Below are 23097 nucleotides of genomic sequence, written 5' to 3' on the forward strand. Positions count from 1 at the left end.
AACAAATAATTTCATGTCGTCTTTGTTAGGGGGCTTTACTGTTGCACACAAGGTGATTACAGCGTTATTATACTGCCAGATATCAATTAGCTAGTTAGAGAAAGATAGTTATCTGATACATCAACAAGAGAAACCCTGTACATTAATAGAGATACCACTTTTGTCACACAGGGACTTTACTTACAGCAAACTCCTTGATGTTTAGGGGAAACTTCTTCCTGTGTGTATTTCTTAATATACCAAGCTAACAAGCTGATAACATACTGTAGAAAATTACTCAAAATGTATTTGTCTTGAGAACGGGCTTTTTTATGTATATTTGCCTGTATTCAACTTTGCCTGTAAAGTTACATCTCTTTTCACTTGACTGACAACACCCTGCTTCATAGAAGTTAGGTAAAATCAAGAACACAATATTTTAATCACTGAAAACAAAATTTTTACTTTACAATACTAAAATGATTCAACACAGCAGTAAATGATATAAACATACTGGTAACCCAAGAACATGTATATGCCAGCACAATATGGACAGGATTGTTTCTCTGCTCTTGTCTCTTACCTGTAGCTCGTGATCTTTCTCTCTGTTTTTGATCCAAGCTTTGCCCTGGCCTTGAGGATCTATCAGAAGTGGATAGCGAGCAGCTTTGGTCGTGATAATTCCATTCTGTACCGACAGGTCATCATTAGGCAGGCCCTGCAGGTTCCATTCTCCTATCTGCAGAGTAACATATAGAAAATAAACATTCTATTTCATTAAAGGACATGCAACTGTACCTATATCTTGGTTCACAGGTGCCCCGAGTCGAAGCTGGCAATTTTATTCATGTGACAACAAACATTTATACAGGCTGCAACACGTAGTATTACATGACACAGCATTACATTGTTATTCCACCTGATGCAGAACTTTACCACCACTGAAGCAGGCCAAATCTATACACATTGTGTTCATTTCGCTCAAACATTATTCTTTCCAGGACTGGCCCCAATAGCATGATTGGTAGAGCGTCCGCTTCGGGAACAGTAGATCCAAGGTCAATCCTGGGTTGTGTCACACCTAAGACTTTAAAAGAGGAAGTTGTAGCTTCCTCGCTTGGCATTCAAGCATTAAGGGGATAGTGCAGCGACTGGTTGACCCGATCAGTATAATGGCTCGGGCAGGGAGGCTTACCGTGGAAATCCGTCCTGCAACAAGGAGGCATATTACACCTACATGCACCCTAAGGACTCCTTCGTCGTCATATGACTGTTGAGTACGACGTTTAACCCCAAGCACTCACTCACTCACTCATTCTTTCCACAGAAACTTGTAAGGTTACATGCTCAAATCCAGCTCTTGCTGGCTTGGCTACAGTCACTTTTATTCTGCAGGTTTGTCAGGTATCTGGCTAATGACGATTTACTTCATCCATGAAATAAACCCGAACGCCGCCATATAAGTGAAAAAAGAATCCATTTACAGCAAATAAAACTAGAATTTGGTTGACTGAAATACCCATCTTCCATGTCCTAACATTTCTAAAAATAAACGACAGAAAACTAAGGAAATCTTAGAAGAAATGACAGGATGTCATGTTGCTTACTTTGGCTTAAAACAGATTGGTTCATGGGCCATTTGTGGTGTGATCTGATAGCACTACTGGTACATTCAGTTTGAATGGAAAATGTAACAATCAGAAGAGAATACGGCTAGTGTGCATGAAAGTACCATGCACAAGTTCAGCCGGCTAGTAAAATGTATGCTAATTAACTCATTCGCTCTCGGGAGCGGCTTTAGCCACAGCCTAGCCATACCCCTTGGTCCTCGCGAGTGGCTCAAACCGCACATTTGATGGTACTTCATTTCCCCGCGAGCGGCTTGAACCGTATAAAACACTGTCTCTGACTGGTCTATGTTTGCAGGGAAACTGGGATTTTTTGGGAGCTAAACCAATCAAATACTGCCTTATTAGACCCTATGGATGCCACACGAACTGTGTTTGTAGATTTTCATTGGTTGCAAGCGATAAAAAGGCGCGAAAAAATGTGGAGAAGATTCTACGACTTTCGTTGAGGCGTTTGTCGAAACGGCGGACTCGAGTACAGCCGACGATTTTGAGGGCTCTATGGATAAAGACATTTGAGAGGATTTCGATTTGGATATTTCGGTTTCAGATGTTAACAGTGACAGAGGAGAGTTTTCTGACAAAGAGGAATTAACTTTAGGTCAACTGCGCTCCAGATTAACGAGAGGCGCGAACCTAAACTATCGGAAACTGTACCGGTAACAACAACAACGCAAACTATGGAAACGCAATTTTACTCAAATCGAGTGATACGTTGTTCTAATAAAGTGAATAATTTTATGTTTACATGCTTCACAGAGCAAAAATACCAAACTGCCACCGAATATCTGTTGGTGAAATTATCCAAAAATCATAAAACAAAAACTTTCAATTTTTTAGTGCAAAATTGTATTTCTGCTGTGGCCTGCTGGGGTCCAAGCGGTGATCAGGGTTGCAGTAGCGAGGGCTGTATGACGTGGTAACAAATGAGTTAAGTTGCGTCAAAATCGGTAAAGTAGTTTGGGAAGAGATGCATGAAAAAAATCGTGTCTACAGATAGACAGGGTGATTCCAGTAATTAGCCCCTAATAACTTTGAAGAGTATAAATAGCAAATAAAATGGGCAAACCTATACATGTATTATATAAATTGATACATAGAGTACATACCGTAGCCGGGTCAACCAGCACCTGTGTCATGACCAGATCTTTAGTGAATGGGATCTTCCTGATGGACAGTTCTTTCTGCCAGTTGTCTTGCAGTTTGGTGCGGAACTCCTGATTGAATGGTCCAGAGTAGGACAGGAAGCCAGTACAGAGCAGAACATCACCCACAAGCCTAACATGACATAAACACATATTTAGAGGAGTTATAATAATGCTTTATGTGTCATGAATCTGGATTATAAACATCAACACTTATCAGGATACACAAATAATTCATAAATTTAATTCAATGATCAAGGTTTCACCTCACACTGAAGATCATTTCACCTCAGTGTACAAAGGTGGTCATGGGAAGAGAAAACCAAGCAGAGCCTGCAGAAATTCACCACCCTTAGCCATGGACCTCTGGCCTTCAAGCTGCAGACAACCAGAGGAGGCCGTGCTGGATTCGGGTTTGCCTCTTCAATGCTCAGTTCCAGCAAAGGATGACAATCTATCCTAAAGAACCTGTGAGGGCTCCAGAAATCATAAACTTTGCATCCACATTTGAACCAGCCTTTCCTCTTTCCGAAGTGTTCAAAAACGAAAAAGACCTTCGGCTCCTGAATCTTTGATTTTTCTTCCTTTTTGCGTAGACCTCTGCTATCTCTAAGCTGTTCAATTTTACTGACCTGATCTGCGGTCTCTTTAAGAGCTGGGTCATACAATGTGGTGCAATGAACTGGGTCATACAATGTGGTGCAATGAACTGGGTCATACATGTGGTGCAATGAACTGGGTCATACAATGTGGTGCAATGTACTGGGTCATACAATGTGGTGCAATGAACTGGGTCATACAATGTGGTGCAATGAACTGGGTCATACAATGTGGTGCAATGAACTGGGTTATACAATGTGGTGCAATGAACTGGGTCATACAATGTGGTGCAATGAACTGGGTCATACAATGTGGTGCAATGAACTGGGTCCAGTCACAAGTTACCTATCAATCTGTGACTTAAACTCTTTCCTCTGAGCAGTCCATCTGATTCTCTCTCCACCCAATCCTCCAATCAGCGCTGAGGCAGCATCCATCTTTTTCCTGCAGGATTCGGCATCATCCAGAAGGTCCTGGCCAATGTAATGCAACACTGATATTTACTTCTTGTATTCAACATCACACTTAAGGATTTTTCAGAAACATACAAAAATGGGCAGATGGAGTTCAGGGTGCAAAGGGCACACCAATTTTGCTCTATTCATCAAATTTTAATTAGTTTAAACCCTAACAGATACGGCGTAAGTTTTATTGGCATTTTCATAGTGGATTTACAGTTAAGAGGCATACTAGTTTTGTTTGTTTCACACATGAACAAATGAAGGGAGATAACCACAGGAGATATATTGACTTCAGCCATGAAAGACAGTTTAATTTATTAAAGCATGTATGCTTTGAACTGAGATAAAGTAAGACACTGATTATAATAAGGTTAATTTGAAATTTCAAATTACGAATAAAACTGAATCATATTTTGATTGTAAAATTATCTAAGAATTATTATGTAATAGTGGTATGTCACACTTGCAAGAAAGAGGGGCTTCCTGGGGCAGTATGGTTTACATTAAAGGCAGAGGAGGGGTTGGAGGGAGTAAATATCAGAACAGATAAAAGACACCATACAGTACGCCTTCAAATTGTAAGACATGTACCTTGTGGCAAAGTTCAATGGTGGACAGCTCACAACAAATTATGTATTCACATATAATTATCAAGGATGTACAACTGACAGTAAACAACTTTTCATTGTATTACACAACAGAATTCAGTAGGCAGCAATTAATGATTGACCATACTCTGCTAATATTTGTTTCTGACAAACAATCCTCTCTGTTTAGACCCGCCTACCTGTTTTTCTTTCATGGCAGCATCATACACAGCCTGAACAACATCCAGTTCTTTCTGTTTCTCATCTAACTGGGCCTGAGCAGCTGCTAACTCAGTTTCTGCTGCATGCAATTTAGCTTCTTGTTGTGTCAGGTTTGCCTAAAAACACAGGAACAAGTGTAATGGTGAAAGTACTTCCAGACAATTGAGGGCCAATCTTTATACTTTATGCATATATGCCTCTGGTGAGGGCAGTGTAAAAAACAAACAGTATTTCAGTCCTCCAAAACAGCAATTCCTTAGAACCATGCTAGGAATTTAACAAACACAATGGTCCCTCTTCACTGAAGAAATAAAAACGTAATCTATTTCATGATGAAGAAAAACATTTTCTTTTCACGCATGTGCTGTACAATCATGTATTTCTCTATACTGTAAAGTACTTATATTCACTGGAATTTATTTTCGTGGATTTTCTCCACAAAATATGTTTGCTGGAATTCATTTTCGTGTATTTAAGAGAATACTGAAAAAAAATCTTAAAATCTTAAAATTGATACAAAAAAGATATAACATGACCAAAATTATTCCAGTATCATCATGGGTGGCTTGAATACTTTGTTTCCAGCAGTGTCGCTAATCCTTGTGATCTGGACCAGAGATTAAAAAAATGGGGGATGGATTATCACTATGTAAGAAGATTACTTTCTCACCTACCCTGAGCAGTGCAGTCAATTCTTTTCAAACCATTGGTGAGTACTTCTAAACACCTGGCAAAGTGACCTATCACCTTTTGAGCAGCTCAACGCAAAACATATGAATTTTCAGATACCGCTAAGCTGTCAAACGGCCATTGTGTTGTTGTACACACTTCACAGTTTGTTAGAAGCTCACTCATTGGACCACAGGAGAGACACAGCCAATGGGACAGGGCACATGCTGGTATCTACTTTTCTTCCACTTTACCGGCATAGTGAACACTAATCAAACTAAAGACAAATGAACTCTTGCAACGGTTTATACCCACCAAGCCTTAGCACCAGTGTTTGTATATATTTAACCCCTATTTTCCCTTCCCTGTGTTAAATAATTTAGTTGGGTCATCAGGCTTTCTTAGCGCAACTCCCATCAACCTGGCAAAGATTTCACTTCATTATCACTACTACCTGCAGTATATGATTCAATATTGGATATTTTCCACAGGAATTATTTTTCGAGGTAAATTACTGACACCGAAATCAGTGAAAAATTAATTCCACGTGAAAATTAAGTACTTAACAGTATGTCAATACAGACCTAAGTAAATTCTCTCAGGTTGACCTTAACAGGAACGGAAAATTCAGACAGACCGAGCTCTATCTGTGTTCAATAACCCATATGCATGTATCTTCAGGGCTTTTATACCTTCAATGGCAGGACCTCTTTGTTGATACCAAAGAAAAAGGCCATGGCAGTTGTCCAGGACAGCAGACCTGACACACTACCACAGACTTTCTTGGCTTGTTCTAGAGTGTAATCGTCCATGTTCTGGTAGACCTGCAGTAACTCCACAGTCTCTTCATTTATGCTGTCCTTAGGGAAAGACATGAGAGTTCCCAGAAAGCCAGAGCCACTCATCAGCTGGAAACAAAGGAAACAGTATGTCAGAATTGTCATAGTCATGTCATCCAAAAGAATCTGCATGTGTTCTGTGGGAGTGATGTCTCTTATCAAGAGCTGCATGGCTAACACAAGTAAGCATTAAGGTTACTAGAAACAAGGATTTCTTCAGGGGACCTCTGTGGCCGAGGGAGTTAGCACGCCAGAACGGCGCAATGACTCAGGAGCATCTCACCATGCTGACGTCTTCTCAAGCTGTACATGGGAAGGTGTGTCAGCAACCTCTTGATGGTCGTGGGTTTTCACCCGGGCTCTGCCTGGTTTCCTCCCACCATAATGCTTGCCAGTGTCATATAAGTGAAATATTCTTGAGTATGGCGTAAAACACCAATCAAATAAATAAGTAAATTTAAAACCTATCCAATAGAAATGTTCTCACACAACTGTGTGTTTGGATCGCATGGCCATGGACAAACCTTTAGAGATTCGCTCCAAGAGGGTTTAGGACAGGGTCTCTCTGGGTCAGGTGTGACAGAGTCAATCTTCCTTTGGAACAGGATGAGTACACAGTCCATGATCCTCATAATCAGATGTGGGGGTTTACCCAGTTTCTTCACTGTGGAGATGTCAGCCGGCTTGATTGTCTGTAAACAACAAAGTTTCAGTAGTAAAGCTCTCACATGAAGAAAAGCATTTTGAAATTGAAAAGTTCTGGGAGAAAAAGACACATGGTAACCATGTCTTAATAACCTTGATCTGTTCACAGATTTTTCCTCACAGAAGAAATCTCCAGAGTAGGCTAATTCATTGGAAGACAATTATTTGAAACCAACTCTGCAGAAAGAAAAGACTGCAAAAGACAGGGTGAGCCAAACCTTGTATCTTTACCATCGGAAAAGCTTACAGGTATGAAATATTTGTGACATAACTTCAAAACATATACTAATGAAAACAGTTAAATGGCTTGTGTAATAATGAATTTGCCACAGAACAACCTGGTAAGGTTACATCCTACAGTACTACACCTCATTTCAGTTTCTCCCTATTATAAACATCATCTGCCTTCTTCAATACAGATCAAATGATGTTATTTGCATGGACTGCAGCTCCATCATCTGATAATTGTTGTCCATAGAAGCCATTTTTCTTGTCCAAATCAATATGTGGTCTGCAAAATTTGTCTTTCTATATGATGGTAAAGTTATGATCAAATACAACAAATAATGCCTGATGCTTTGGACCAAATAGCCTCGTCATGCAGTATTTGTTAAATATATTAGACTTTTGTGCTCCAGAAGATGAATATCATGTTTCATATTTATAAATACATTTCACATTTATATGAACTTTAATCACGAAAAAATTTTTGTATTGGGTAGTCCCTTACCTGGAGAGCAAGTTCTGCCTCCAAGAGAGCTGGCTTAGCAGCCTCTAACTTCTCCTCAGCGAATGCTTTCTCCACCGCAATCCATCCACAATCCTCTGTGCCCTGTCCTTAACTTTCTGTACAGATGCCTTTACTTTCTCTGCTGCCTGAGCACTGACAGTCACCTCCTCCAGCACCTGTTACAGCACACACAAACAATGGGATTTAATATAAAGCTTTTCAATAATTTCTGAAAGGCATGAAGTGTTTTTTTTCACAGAAACCTTACACAAACATGGAAAGTACAAATTATAGTGTGTGATAGTGTGGAAGCCATGGAGGGGTATGGTGTTTCATGCTGAAACAAGGTATTTAGAGAATAACAGTAGCTTGCCTGATTGAGCAGTAAAACTGCATAATGTTCAATTCATGCTGTACATTCAAATATTGATCTCTAAACCAAGAATATTATCCTCTAAGTATATGGAGGATCTTGACATTAAATCAACAAGACCAAACAAGAAAGGCCAAAATTATAATACTCTCACAACTATGACCTTTATCGTATGCATAATGATTGCAGAACAGTGACTTCATATGTTATGGAGTTGTAAATCATTGTGGTGGTAAAACACACTGTGAGGGACTTAGTGCACAACCTTACCACAGAGGTCTTTGATATACAAATCGTGAACTGCATTTGGCAATCAATGCACTTGGGGTGGCAACTGCAACCCTGTGAATAGCTGAACAAAATGTTGAGCTATGTGGTAAGACTTTCCTGGTCTTTGATATGCGAATCGCTACTGATGATTGGCTTTCTATGTACTATGGGTGGCCACTGCTACCCTATGACTGGCCAAAAACTTTAACCAAACTGAACACCAATACCAAAAGCACCAATCACCCTATCACAATACCTCTCCTTACTTTGTACGGCGAGTTAATAAGTCATGAAGGGGAACAGTGTAGAAGACATATAGGGGAAGGGCATGGTGTGGATGCCAAGAACGGGCAAGGCGGAGAAGCCATGAAAGGGCATGTGGAGAATCCATGAAGGGGCATGATCATGATGTAGAAGCCATGAAGGGGCATGGTGTAGAAGCCATGAATGGACAAGGGTAGAAGCCATGAAGGGGTATGCTGGAGAAGCTATGCAAGAGCATGGTGGTAGAAGCCATGAATGGACAAGGGGTAGAAGCCATGAAGGGTTATGCTGGAGAAGCTATGCAAGAGCATGGTGGTAGAAGCCATGAAGGGGCATGGTGTAGAAGCCATGAAGGGGCATGGTGTAGAAGCCATGAAGGGGCATGGTGGAGAAGCCATGAAGGGAACATGGTGGAGAAGCCATGAAGGGGCATGGTGTAGAAGCCATGAAGGGGTATGGTGTAGAAGCCATGAATGGACAAGGGGTAGAAGCCATGAAGGGGTATGCTGGAGAAGCTATGCAAGAGCATGGTGTAGAAGCCATGAAGGGGCATGGTGTAGAAGCCATGAAGGGGCATGGTGTAGAAGCCATGAAGGGGGCATGGTGGAGACGCCATGAAGGGGCATGGTGTAGAAGCCATGAAGGGGAATGAAGCCATAAATGGACAAGGTGTAGAAGCCATGAACGGGCATGATGTAGAAGCCATGAAGGGGCATGGTGTAGAAGCCATCAAGGGGCATGGTGTAGAAGCCATGAAGGGGCATGGTGGAGACGCCATGAAGGGGTATGGTGTAGAAGCCATGAAGGGGCATGAAGCCATAAATGGACAAGGGGTAGAAGCCATGACCGGGCATGGCATAGAAGCCATGAAGGGGCATGGCGTAGAAGCCATGAAGGGGCATGGTGTAGAAGCCATGAAGGGGCATGGTGTAGAAGCCATCAAGGGGCATGGTGTAGAAGCCATCAAAGGGCATGGTGTAGAATCCATCAAGGGGCATGGTTGTAGAAGCCGGCAAGGGGCATGTTGTAGAAGCCATCAAGGGGCATGGTGTAGAAGCCAGAAATAAGGTTATGTTTTACTTAAATTTCAGGCAAAATCCTGAGTTTTGCCAGAAAGCCATGACCAGACATTCTTCATTGGACCATTGTAAGAATGCATAGAGAGATCGTAGTACAATAGATTGCAACTTGTTTTAGTGGCATTAGAAGTTGGCATGGAAGTACACTGGACAAGGCATTTGCTTATGAATTTACAACTTCTTGGTTTATTGTCACGACGTTTTGATGCAGATACTAGCATCGTTTATATCGACATGACAATAAACCAAGAAGTTGTATATCCATAAGCAATGCCTTGTCCAGTACAACAGATTGTAGACCCTACAACTGAGTTTACAATTGACTGTAAAAATATGTTGTGCCCCTTGCACAAAGGAATTGTAAGGCTATTGAAAATTTTTGAAGTTATGATCGTAGGCCAAATTTGACAAATTTGTACATGTAACCTGTGTAAATGGCAATGTACCAGTCAATAACTTTTCTTGTTTTCCTTTAAAAACAGTTTTTCACTATACTGATTCAGCAGCTGATAACAACATGAGGAAATATTCTCGGAATACCTTCAGTTTTTGAGATAATTACATTGCACATGTTTGCAAACTGAGTCAAAAAGTACTAACTTAGTCTATCTGAGGCAACGTGAGGCAAGTATTTGTACTTACTTTAATTTTGGGGAGACTGTGAATATTTACAACAGGGTCAACCTGATTGTAATTCTGATTGTAAGTTAAACTACCGTATCTTATAACTCCTTCGTGCAAGAGGATGTCGACTGTAAGCTTAAGGTATGATCTAGATCTGAGTGATTTACAATCAACTTAGTGTTACGATCCCTTTATGAAAGCTTCCCCTGCATGAGAGAAAACTTTTATCTAAAGGACTTGAAGAACAAGTACCCTGTCAACAAAGACCAATACATTATTCCATCTTAGAGGTTAAGCTTCAAAAAGGCCGGGAAAAAGATACCCTGTATATTACAAACTGTAGTCATACCTTATCAGCCTTTACATTAGCCACAGCCAACTCTTTCTCTTTGACAATCAGTTCTTTAGACAGCTGATCGACAGACTCGCTGGCCTCGATCAACTTCTCTAACCAGTGTTCATACGAGAGGCCAATCGTCAATGTGCTCGTGTTTCTCTTTGTAAACGGTCTTGTAGCCATCCAAGAAGGACAGTATGATTTTGGTGTGACATGAGTTTGACGACGGTACCTACCAGCACAAAGAGAAGTGAAGAATTTTTTCTGCATCTTGACTGTATACATAGTGAGTTATAGTTCAAACCAAAAATGTATCTTCATGACTGACACGAACATTCTTACACCTGTCAAATGGGTATATATGTATACCGTAACTTACATGCACGGAACGCCAAAAATCAATCAATATACATGTACAATCGTTATTTTTCAGTAAAAATGTTGATTACTAAAAAATGTATCGTTTGTTTAATTTGTCATTTAAGTCTCCCAATCAATATTTCATCAGCCTAATCCATAATATATCAACATGTTGGGAGTTAAAATGGCGATATCAATTTTACTGCTACCAATTTAAAATTCAATCAAAATACTGAGGGATATAGATTCATGGAAATCAGGCAAATTAAACAATAAAAATCCTGAAATATATTGATTTGAATGATATTAATTTATGAGTATGAAACCTTAAATTAAGAATGTGGAGGAGAAAGTCACATCTCTTCCAGGGGCAAATTAAACCACACACTCTAATTATACACACATAATATATCCAGTTTTTCCTAGATAAAAAAAAAGTAAACAAAAAATGAGAATTTTCATGAGTAGATCCCCCTTTCCCTCAGATACTATGTGGTCCAGAATTGCAGGACAATGAGCAGTGAGGATACCTTTCAAAGTAACTGACACAGAAAGAAGCTACATTGTCATGGACCACACCCATGCTCTGCACCAGCTGGGACTTGACTTCAGGAGTACAGATGATGTTGAACGAGCTGAGGAAGTGGTTAGATACGGCGACCAGAGCGTCACGTGGCCAACGAGAGAACCAGTCCATGTACATCCAGAGATGAGGCCTGGGAACATCAGTGAGCGGTTACGGAACTTTTCTCCTACCTGTACACAACCAACAAATCACAACACACAAATTACAACACACAAAACTGACTTCACACCTTTGTACAGTACTTTACACACATAATACAAAAACAACATTGTAATGAATTCAGATAACAAGAACTTAAGTGTATCCTTTGTATGGGTGTGTGTTTAAATAATCCTACAAATTCATTTAGCTATGAACATGTACAGACTGTGTTAAATGGAAAATCGAATATTTTCAGAACTGGCCATTTCTTAAAAAGTAAAACTGTTTCAAAAATGATAATATTTTCTTCAAACGAGAGACTTTGATTAATTTTTATTTCAGCAGTAGCTTTTATTTCAAAACTGACCTTTTATTTCGAAAATGTTCCTACACACCCACCACTGTAAAATATAACCCTCAGAGTCAAATCACTTACGGGAGAGAAGCAGAGAACGGTGTGGAGGTTATTACGGGCTCTGGAGATGAAGAAGTCATATAGGTTCTCCTGTGTCGGAGGTCGCTTTGGTTGTTCTTCCTTCATCACGCTAATCAGGTCCTGGGTGATCTCATCCAACTCATCTCGGGCAAACAGGTTGGAAACCTACATGTACATGTAAATGGTGTTCATCATCAAGGGATACGTGTACCTGATCTATTATGTTATCACTTTAGCAAAACTGAATAGACAACACTGAAAAAAGGACAAAATGATCAACCCTCAGGCTAATAAGGTGAACATAAATCAGGCAAAGAGACCAGAATACCTGTACATATATCTATTTACAGCAAGTACAGGTGGATTCACACCCTGTCTATTTTAAATTATTTCACCTGCCAACTGGATTTCTTCTAATTTACAAAATAATCAGAATTATTCAAGGTAGTACAGATTTCTTGCCAAAACAATAAACGGTTGTTCTTAAGGAAAAAGGACAATACATGTAAGAAGTCGACTGCAAAAATATGTGTATTTTACCATGTTCAGAATAATTATGAATGCATAGAAATAAAGACGTGTTCCCCCAATGACAATGATCCTTACACTCAGAGCCATTTGTTCAAATAAATGTAATAATGTGTACATTACATTAGATAGTACAAAATGTTCTCACCCATTCTCGGCAACCATGGAACATTTTGTACCTTATGAAACAAGCAGGTAATTCCTCGAGTCAAAATTCAAACAATAAAACTTGAAAAATTGAAAATGACAAAATAAAACTTGAAAGACACTAGCAAATACATTAATTATCCACTGACAAAAAGCCTTATGAAAATTACCACTGTAAACTAAGAGACTAAGTGATACAGCGTTACTTTTATATGTTACTGACTATATCATGGGTAAGATATTTTCGAAAATATTGTGTACAAAATTCCTTCCAGCAAATTACAACAGTTCATAAATGTATTCATTAAACTCAATAAACAAAGAAAATATCTTTCCAAGCATAAATAACTGAACTTCAGCAAGTAACATGTGGCAACTCATGAAGTAACTGGGTCAAGTATGAAAACTATGGCCTGAACTTGAACTGACCTCTCCAGAACTGAGCACATTGTTGAGGTACTCGAGAAAGGCCTCGTCTTTGATCTCATTGTCAGTGAAGAGGAAGGTGATGCCCTGTCCCTTACCCCCAGCCACACGGTACATGAACTTAAGGTCCTCCATCAGGTTTGTCACATTGTATGATCTGATTACACACAAACACGCCATGAAATATCTTATTACCAAATTTTCTAGTGTGACCAAATATTAGTCCTTTTTGAACTGTCAATCAAGAACAGGAAATTGACCAATCATCATCAGCAATGATGCAAGTAGGTAAACTGTCAGTCTTACGCATCAGTTCATATACGAATGTTAAATTTTTGTGTGACATCATGAAAAGTAACATTGTCCCGAGGACGTGGTGGGACAGCAATGGCAGTTGCAATGGTGCTTCAGAGACATCCTACTTGGTGATATATTGTCTTCATTTTGTACTGTAATGGACATTAAGCCGGCTGAAAGGTTAGAACTGCCTCACGAAATGAGCATTTGCACACTAATCTGCTGACTTGCTAATAGTGAACTAGCAACCCTGGTGAGAAGGATTGATGTCAAAACAAAAACTGACAAAAGCTGAAGAACTTACAGCATGGCTGTGGGTTGCTTGATCGAGTAGACACAACTTTACAATTATACAATCATTTATATCTGCTTGTACATTCTAAAATTTTGGCTTGTCCAACAATTGACACTTATTGTCCATATACGAGATTGCAAGGTAAAATTTTGAGTTCTTGAGACTATACCTGATTTTCTCATAATTCTTAAATGAGTCTACAAGTTAACATTATGTTTATTGAATATTAAGTCATATTCAGTTTGAGGGTATTATTTTTCTTACATTTTTGTTCATAGTTTTTGTAAAATTATGAAAAATTGAATAAAACTAATAGCTATCATCAAATTAATAATTTGTACAAAAAATAATGTTCAATATTGACTTTACGTACGTGAAAAATATTAAACGTTGAATGTATGTCCAGGACATAATAGAGTAAATCTAATCAGAAAATTTTACTTGAGTTCTTACTACCCTATAAATTCCTCAACCTTTTCAAATATGAAAGGGTAACTTTCTATGCTAGTTATGCAATGTACAAAACTACATTGGTTGGATTGTCAACTTTCAGGGCTTCACAAAAAGTGTAATTTAATCAGTCTGCACAGATTAATGCCTTCAAAATAGGCTTGGATAAACACCTTACAAACATGCAAAAAGTTTGAAGAATTACAGTACGTTGCACTCCTGGCATGACTTCCTAGTTCACAGAGCCCCTCAGTGCTGTTTCCCCATAACAGCTTCATACTGACCTTGAGAGTGTGATCTGGAAGATCTTGTAATCTGCTATAAAGGAGGCGAGCCTGGTAAGGGACTGCTTGCCTGAACCTCCCACCCCAACAAGAAGGGCATTCCCTCTGGGTGTGCGGATAATACGGGAGATCTGGGAAAAGCAAACTATCCATGTATCATCATAAACAAGGAAGGATTCAATTGATGATTGAATAGGCATAAACAAATCAAAAATGCTGAAGACTTTATACCAAAAAGAAAAATATATTGAAGCACTTGCAATATATTTTATCTTAACCACAACACAATAACACTAGCAACACATTCACATACCTATTTTCATACTGACACTCACCAATATAATGTAGAATATTTGTATAAAATGAACAGGTCAGAAGTTCACTGAAACTTTACAGTCAGTTTTAACACTATGTGGTATGTAATACATTTATTAGGTTGTATTCCTACTGAAATACCATTGAGGCATAGTATTGTATACTGATGCTTTGTCTCATTATTGGCGTTTTTCATAATATCCTATATTGCAATGGAGTGTTTGCATACTCAGTATAACCTGAAATTCATGATTCTCCTCAAATTGTTTGTAATGTAGTGTTTGCATACACAGTACAACCTGAAATTCATGATTCTCCTCAATCTGATTGCAATGAAGTGTTTGCATACTCAGTATAACCTGAAATTCATGATTCTCCTCAATTTGATTGCAATGAAGTGTTTGCATACTCAGTATAACCTGAAATTCATGATTCTCCTCAATTTGATTGCAATGTAGTGTTTGCATACACAGTACAACGTGAAATTCATGATTCTCCTCAATTTGTTTCCAACAGAGTGTTTGTGTACTCGGTATAATCTGTGAAACTCTTGATTCTCCTCAAAATGTTCGTAATGGAGCGTTTGCATACACAGTACAACCTGAAATTCAGGGTTCTCCTCAAATTGTTTACAATGGAGTGTTTGCATATACTCAGTGTAATGTGAAATTCATGATTCTCCTCAAATTGATTGCAATGGAGTACTTACATATACATGTATATTCAGTATACCCTGAAATTCATTATTCTCCTCAAATTGTTTGTAATGGATTGCTTGCATACTCAGTGTAATGTCAAATTCATGATTCCCCTCAATTTGTTTGCAATGGAGTGCTCGGATACACAGTAATAACCTGAGATTCATGATGCTCCTTGCAGGAGTTAAAGCAAACTGAACCCACCAACCCATACATGTCATAGGCCCACAGTAAAGTGATCGCTCGTATACCCATCTTGTCAGCAGGTAGGCATAATAAAACCAAAGTGTTACAGGTGAGATAAGCCTGAGGTTAATCGTACAGGTGGTGCATGAAGCCATATGTTCAGCTTACATGAACAGACCAGCGCAACGTAACAACCCAGGAGCTTCTCACCAATGCAGTCAGTGTGAGCCCAACTCATGCTGGCTTCATCTCCAGCCATAAGTGGGAAGGACTGCCAGCAACCTGCAGATGGTCGTTGGTTTCCCTCGGGCTTTGTGCGGTTTTTCTCCCACCATTATGCTGGCCACCGTTGTGTAAGTGAAATATTCTAGAGTATGTCGTAAAGCACCATTTGAATAAATAAATAAATGCATGAACATATCCCTACCTTGACAAGATGCACCATAGCGTCCTTGAAGAATACCATGTCCATATGTCCAGCCACAGTGGTGTCGTTGTAACTTGCCATGAACATCTGCAGCTTCTCATTCAGGAACTCAAAATCTGGCACCTTAAAGTAATCACAACACATGCAAGAGATTCTTTAGAATAAATCGTGAACGCACAGAAACAGTCCACCAGTAACAACAAGCAAAAATAATGTGCAATGCACTTAAAACACCTTAACCGTGAGCACATGTATAGTGCAACGAATAGATCCAACTTAATGGTGGTTTGTAATTATGCGTAGATATTCTTCAAGTGGCATTTAGAAAGTTGTGAAACATGAAGCAGGAGAATACATTGCAGCCTCTTCTATAAAATTTAACTTAAATGGCCTCTACGACCTTGAAGAAAAAGGTCAAGATCACTGAAAATCATTAGAGTTCTTCCTCATGCAAAGGTGTAAGTGTGGTGGGGTAAGTTTGGTGAACTTGTGCTAAACCGTTCTAGGGATAGTGCGCTTACAAGCCTTTCATAAAATTCAACTTCAATGACCGCAATGACCTGGAAGAAAAAGGTCAAAATCACTGAAAATCAATAGGGTTCTTCCTCATGCCATGGTAAAGTGTGGTGAAACTTGGGTTAAACTGTTCTAGAGATAGAGCGTTTACAAGCCTTTTATAAAATTTAATGGAGGGCGGGACGGACTGAGGATAGAGTCTGCTTCGACAATACCCCTTAGCCAATATTAGCTGAGGGGTAATAAAAATAAAGAAAACATATTAAAACGTATGATGGCATTCTGTGAAGAAAACAATAAAAATATAAGGATTCATCTATTACATGATCCTATACAAACTAGATTACGGTTGTCCTAAATACCCCTCTTCCACTCCATTTCCAACAAGACTTCTGGTGAACACAAGATGCGCTCCAACAAATGCATTTGATTGAAATATACACAAGAATACCAGCAGTACTGAGGTGATTAGAACCCCACGAGGGGAATCTTCATGGGTGTTAATGATAAGTATGTGATTACCATGACAAAAGCGGTTGTCCACCAAACTTTATGTAGAAAACAGTTGTTGCCTTCACACAAAATCATTTCTATTTATATAGTATGTATAAGGAAAATGGCTATCTAGTTACCAAAAATGAAAACTCTGCGTGGAAAACTGTTGCAGTTATAGCTTGGACACAAAATATCTATTTATATAGCTTCTTTCAGAGGCATTTAGGAATTGGGATGGTATAGATTGACAGAGGCATTACTTATGGATAACAACTCCTGGATTTATTGTGACCAACACAATAAATCCAGGAGTTGTTATCCATAAGTAATGCCTCTGTCAATCTATTTATATAGCATACATAGGGAAATAGCAATCTGGTAACCATAACAACTACAGAAATGGCCCAAACGTGACTTGTGACACTTCGTCATCTGTGTACGTATGTATCCACCATTAAAACTATATGTAAAAAATAATTGCAGATATAGTCAGGCCACAAATACGGACTGACAGACAGACAAAATCACTATAACAAAATACACTCCGCCTCATGGCGGGGGTGTATATAAAATGCAAGAAAGAAAACCAAAAATCTTATGAAATGACAGGATGTCATGTTGCTTAGTTTGGCTTCATATACACTGTTTCATGCACCACTCGTACTGCACACTGATTGTACTAATGGTACCTTCAGTTTGAATGGAGAAATGTATCAATCAGAAGAGAATACAGAGTACATGAAAATCCATTATTGCACTTAAGTACCTTAAGACGAGTAATGATGTTTGCAATTAAACTTAAGCATGCACACGTTTAGTTTATAGAAGATGTATAGAAGTTTCATGGAAATGAGTTCATAACTTTATGAACAGTTGCATGGATAAAATCTGAATACTTGGAATACATTGTTACGCAAAATCCTGAATGTGCAATTCAACGTAACCATCCACAAATTTAGATGATAGGCAAGATGTGGGGTAATTTGCATCGAAATCTTCGCTGTAGTTTGGGAGGAGATGCGTGGATAAAATCCTGTCTACAGAGAAACTGAAGGACAGGGTGATTCAAGCATATTCCCCACCCGCTAACTTCGTTGAGGGGGGTATCAAGATGCTGATGATTGATACTGTTTTAAATTTCTTAACAGAACATTCACAAAACTTACTTTATCTGACATTATAATTTGCACAGCTTGCTTTCCAAAAGTGTTTGAACTGAAGGTTGAAAGAGGGAATTTCGCCAATTTTCGGACCCAATGCAAACTGTTTTATTTTGGGAGAGAGTAAAACGACCATTCCAACGGTTCACCTGTTAAAATCATGTTTTTTAGTTAATGCGAGCTGGCAACAGCTGGGTAGGCAGAGCTGTCAAGGCCTTGTACAGGGCCCCCTCCCCCCTCTCCCCCTCAAACAGAGATCACATTCTATTTTAAGACGAAAATCTCGTGATCTGACAATAGAACATCTTGGTGATATCCATTTATGCTGTGACACTGTCGCTACAAACAAGTGAATGTAAATCAGTGCTTCTTAACATGGATGGGTACATACAATATGGAAAATTATCCACAAAAAGATGCCTTTAACTTACTGAATTACCCCACAAATCCTCTACACCATATATTTCAAGAATAAAAAGTCATAATTATGGATTGATTATTGTATAAACTTGCCCATAGCCCATCTCATGCTGTAAATGGATAACAGCTCAAGGGACATCACCATGATGTGATCAGCATGAACCTCAAAATTCCAGTATTACATAAAGTTGTATATCCTTATACTGCAGACATCAGAGTTACCTTTTCATAGATCTTAGGAGCGGCGAAGTCTGCATCATCACCCTCATCACCAGTGGGCTCTGGGGCTTCTCGTAGGAAGTCCACAAAGTAACTTTCCTCCTGGACAATGGGAATAAAGTCTTCACTGATGCTGGTCCTTGTCACTGAGACCAAGGCATCCTGGAACCACTTCTTGTCTTCGGGGTTGGTGAATCTGGTGGAATTTCAGTAAAAATATTTTTCCAAAGTTCCAAAATTTCCTCCCCCCCCCCCGCCAAAAAGAAAAAAAGACAACCTTTCCAAAAATTCTTTTAACTTTAATCATACCTGAACTTTGTAAAATCGTAGTTCTGTGAATTTATATTTTCGTAATACAATGGTCATATCAAGTGACATGATTTGCGAGAAAAGGTACCTGAAGTTGAATTTCCAAGTATTTTAAAACCTGCAAAGAAATTGACAGAAAGTAATAAAAATATGACCATACACATTGTGGAAAATTCCCACTGACAGGTTTATCAAATTCAGCACAGGGATGTGTCTAGTTCCTCACCGATCAGCAATAACCCTAGTACACTCATGTTTCCACAGAGCAATCAGCATCTCAGCTGTCTGGCATTCCTGAGATTTTATTTTCAGCATTCCTTCCCAAATACGAGACAAATCCCTCAAATTGAATATGTAATGGAACTTTGCTGGGGTAGGTAGCATCTTAACCTGCAAAAAAAAAAACAAAAAAAAAAAACAGCAAATGAATAAGTGTACCTACACAGCTGAATGTTATATACTTCAGAAGCATTCAGAGTTTTATAAGGGTGTCAAGGATTCTAAATGCTGTTGTGACTGAGACAGACATTGGAAAGAAAAATAAAAAACTACATGAGCACAATTACAAATCTCATACTTTTAAATGTATTATCACTTCTAAACTAAATTCAAGATTAGCCATAAAATAAAAGAAAACATGGCATTCAGAGAATCCCACCAGCTCACATTGCTATAGCAGTCAACTAGACAATGGAATCAGAATAAAGATAAAAGTTGTAGGATGTTGTGGTGGTAAAGACGTTATAGTGGGGAGTTCGTGCACAAAATTGAGGCAGTGGTCTTTGATATGCAAATTGTGAACTGCATGCAGCAATCCGTGAACAATTCCAACTCTGTGAATGGCTGAGCAAATGTTGATCTATGGTAGTAAAAAAACTTCACCTTAGAGTGCTTGAGTACCAACTCGCTGAAGTGGTCTATTATATGCAAATCGTTTCCGATGATTGGCTATCTGTGTACTTTAGGTGACCACTGCAGCCCTCTGATTGGCTGAGCCAATACTCAGCTGACAACAGTCACAATGTTTGCATGCATTGGCCAGAGTCATAGGCTCCTAGTATTAATACAGATAGGGAAAGCTTTCTACAGATACTGTGTATACCAGATAAATTTGGTATAAACCAAGGTAAATTCTTACACTCTACAAATCTGGTAATGTAGCTACAGAGACAAAAAACTGTAGCCCTACAAGAAAGTCTTGTAGAAATCCATGTTTACAGGAGAACAGAATGAAGTCAATCTGAATGTGTTCACAAAACAGGAAAATGGTGATAAATCTGTTAAGAGAGGAACCCAACACCCTTCTTGTTCTCCTACATGTAGATAGGCATGTGCATAAAAATTGTAGCCTTACATGAAACTTTTCTTGATTACAAAATGGTAAATCCGGCAAAGTCCATAAATCTCATAAGCAATAAAGTCATAGAAACCCTATGTACAAGAAATTGTTGAGAAATTTCTAGAAAATGTGCTTACTACAGAAAACAAATTGAAGTTTATATAACTGGTAAATTTTTGAATAGAGTCTATCAATTAAAATCTATCAATTAAGTCTATCAATTAAAAACTCAATTCAATCATTAAAAACATTCACAAACCCTATAAAACTAAAACCAATAAAACAGTTCAACCTTCCATCAGTAGGCCCTTTGTAGATGTACACAGGTGAAAAACAAATAAAACAAACACAAATAAAACATAACTTTATACTGCTGTATGTTGGAGATCCATGTATGATTGCCATTATACAGGGGCTAAAACAAACAGCTTAACCTGCCATCTGAGAAGGCTCATTTACACACCATACCTTGAACTAGGGAACAAAAAAAAAAGCCTAACCTTCAATCCATGCGTGATAGCCCAATATACCAGAGCTGAAAAAAAGCTTAACCTTCCATCTGAGAATGTGCATTTTCAAACCATACCTTAGACTAGGGAGCCAAAAAAAACCCCCCTAACCTTCAATCCATGTATGATAGCCTAATACACTTGAGCCAAAAAAAGCTTAACCTTCAATCAATGAATGAGAGCCCATTATACATGTACAGGAGCTAAAAGAAAAAGCTTAACCTTCAATCCATGTATGAGAGCCCATCATGCAGAAGCTAAAAAAAAAAAAAAAGCTTAATCGGACACCAACACCGGCACTTCTCCCCAACCCCCCAATTCTCACAATACCTCATCTTACGTCGCACAGGCAAGGTAAAAAAAAAAAGACACAGGAATTCCTCACAAAAGATTAAAATTCTCATGCTTGTAAAAGTTATGTGTAAAGGATATCTGAGATCTGTTTCATTCTTCCCAGCTTAACTTTCTGAAATACAGATCTGTTCTCTTCTATTCACTAACCCGGAACTTGTTGTTTTTGAGTATGCTGTCCTCAATATGTCAAAACATATTTCCTCCAATCGGTCAGTAATTCTTACTTCATATCCTCCAGTTATTTTCGTGAATAATAAAGGCCATAACGTCACAATCAATACAAATGTATTTGTCACATTCGGCATCGTTCGGGAATAAATGAACTCGTGAAATGATTCGATTGAAACCAATGAGATATACTCTATATGTAGGGTGATTGCCAAATTGTTTGGGAGTCTTAACTTTAATTTGTGATCTAATAATGAATAGAAATGAACTATAATCAATTATATTGTGAAAAAAGATGATCTTAATTTTGAGAAGAGCAACCGAGTCCACCCTAGCCGGCTGGCAAAGTTCTGATGCAGTCCGAGTGGGTGCGTCAGTTACACATGTGTTATTTGCAATGTTATTGTCTTTATTATCCCCACATAATGAGATGATATGAATTCACAACTGCTTTAAGATCATGCGACACCTCTTTTGGTGGAGTACAGCATTGGCACTTTGGAGACAACACAGGTGACAGGAACGAGCTCCACGTTTGTGAATGTGAACGGTTCAGAGCAAATAATGAGGAAGCTAAGCTCCGAACATCGCCAACCAATCTCAGAGCTACCGTTACATGTGTCTATAAATGTTAGCATCTACTGTACCTTCACCATCTGCCAGAGAACACGAGTGGCTGCAATAAGGAGCTGTGTCACATCACAAACAACCTGCTCAAAGCGGTTTGGGCAGAAATATCCACATCCAATTATTCCTGAAAGTGAAATAAAACTTGACAGAATTTCAAACAGCAATTTGATGTCAATATTCCCTAACCTCTTGCCCATACATGTAGCATGTAAGTCCACATATAAAGTTATGCATGAAAGGTTATAAAGCTCACACTATCTTCAATTTCATTGTACTAATATTAAATAACTTAGTTATGGGCATACATTTATTATCTATGCATCAGTAAAAATCCCAGTATTTCCTTCGCTGATAAAAATGATATCTTCACTAGTTAGATATCACTTTTGTTATTGCATGTCGCTATTATGCTGCTGGAGACCTTGACCCTTCGTGAACTGCATCACAAGGCCGTGCACTTCCACGCAATATATAGTTCGCCCCAAAAAAAGAGGTAGAAATTCTTCATGTGCTTAATTTACGTAAATACCTGTATTGCATTAGCATTAAGCACATTTGTAGAATGTAAAATTACTTACATACAACGTTTAAAAGGGTAAAAAGGTTTTGTGAGCGCGGAAGTGAACGAAATTGCAGAGAGTATGAAGAGAAATACGACAAAGATGCTTATTTTTGTCATGGATGCACTTGATAAACTGATACGCATTGATATACATGTAGAGAAAATGTCAGGATATGAATAATAAATAGAATAGTGCACAGTGAAGGTTGAATACCATAAATATTGTTCAGTGAGAGGTGGAAATGATTTGTGTCTTGTGGGTTTTCATTTTTACCTTTCACGATCTATGTAATCATGAATTCATCTTCATTTGATCCTTGATATGTGA

The 23097-nt window shown here is 38.6% G+C and overlaps 1 protein-coding gene across 1 annotated transcript in view; it reads right to left on the minus strand.

The window, feature by feature from the left end:
- LOC135479014 (dynein axonemal heavy chain 8-like) overlaps positions 1-23097 on the minus strand; it is a 106224-nt gene that overhangs the window by 21504 nt on the left and 61623 nt on the right. Inside the window, 21 exon segments of the mRNA XM_064758715.1 lie at positions 563-718; positions 2717-2885; positions 3698-3825; positions 4601-4738; positions 5984-6199; positions 6655-6822; positions 7566-7648; positions 7651-7741; positions 10525-10625; positions 10628-10651; positions 10654-10707; positions 10710-10744; positions 11403-11571; positions 11574-11628; positions 12036-12200; positions 13140-13293; positions 14463-14593; positions 16089-16211; positions 18902-19094; positions 19434-19597; positions 22225-22331. Of these exon segments, the coding sequence (XP_064614785.1) occupies positions 563-718; positions 2717-2885; positions 3698-3825; positions 4601-4738; positions 5984-6199; positions 6655-6822; positions 7566-7648; positions 7651-7741; positions 10525-10625; positions 10628-10651; positions 10654-10707; positions 10710-10744; positions 11403-11571; positions 11574-11628; positions 12036-12200; positions 13140-13293; positions 14463-14593; positions 16089-16211; positions 18902-19094; positions 19434-19597; positions 22225-22331 (2624 nt within the window).

Source organism: Liolophura sinensis, chromosome 12 (assembly GCF_032854445.1).
Source record: "Liolophura sinensis isolate JHLJ2023 chromosome 12, CUHK_Ljap_v2, whole genome shotgun sequence".
Lineage (NCBI taxonomy): Eukaryota > Metazoa > Mollusca > Polyplacophora > Chitonida > Chitonidae > Liolophura > Liolophura sinensis.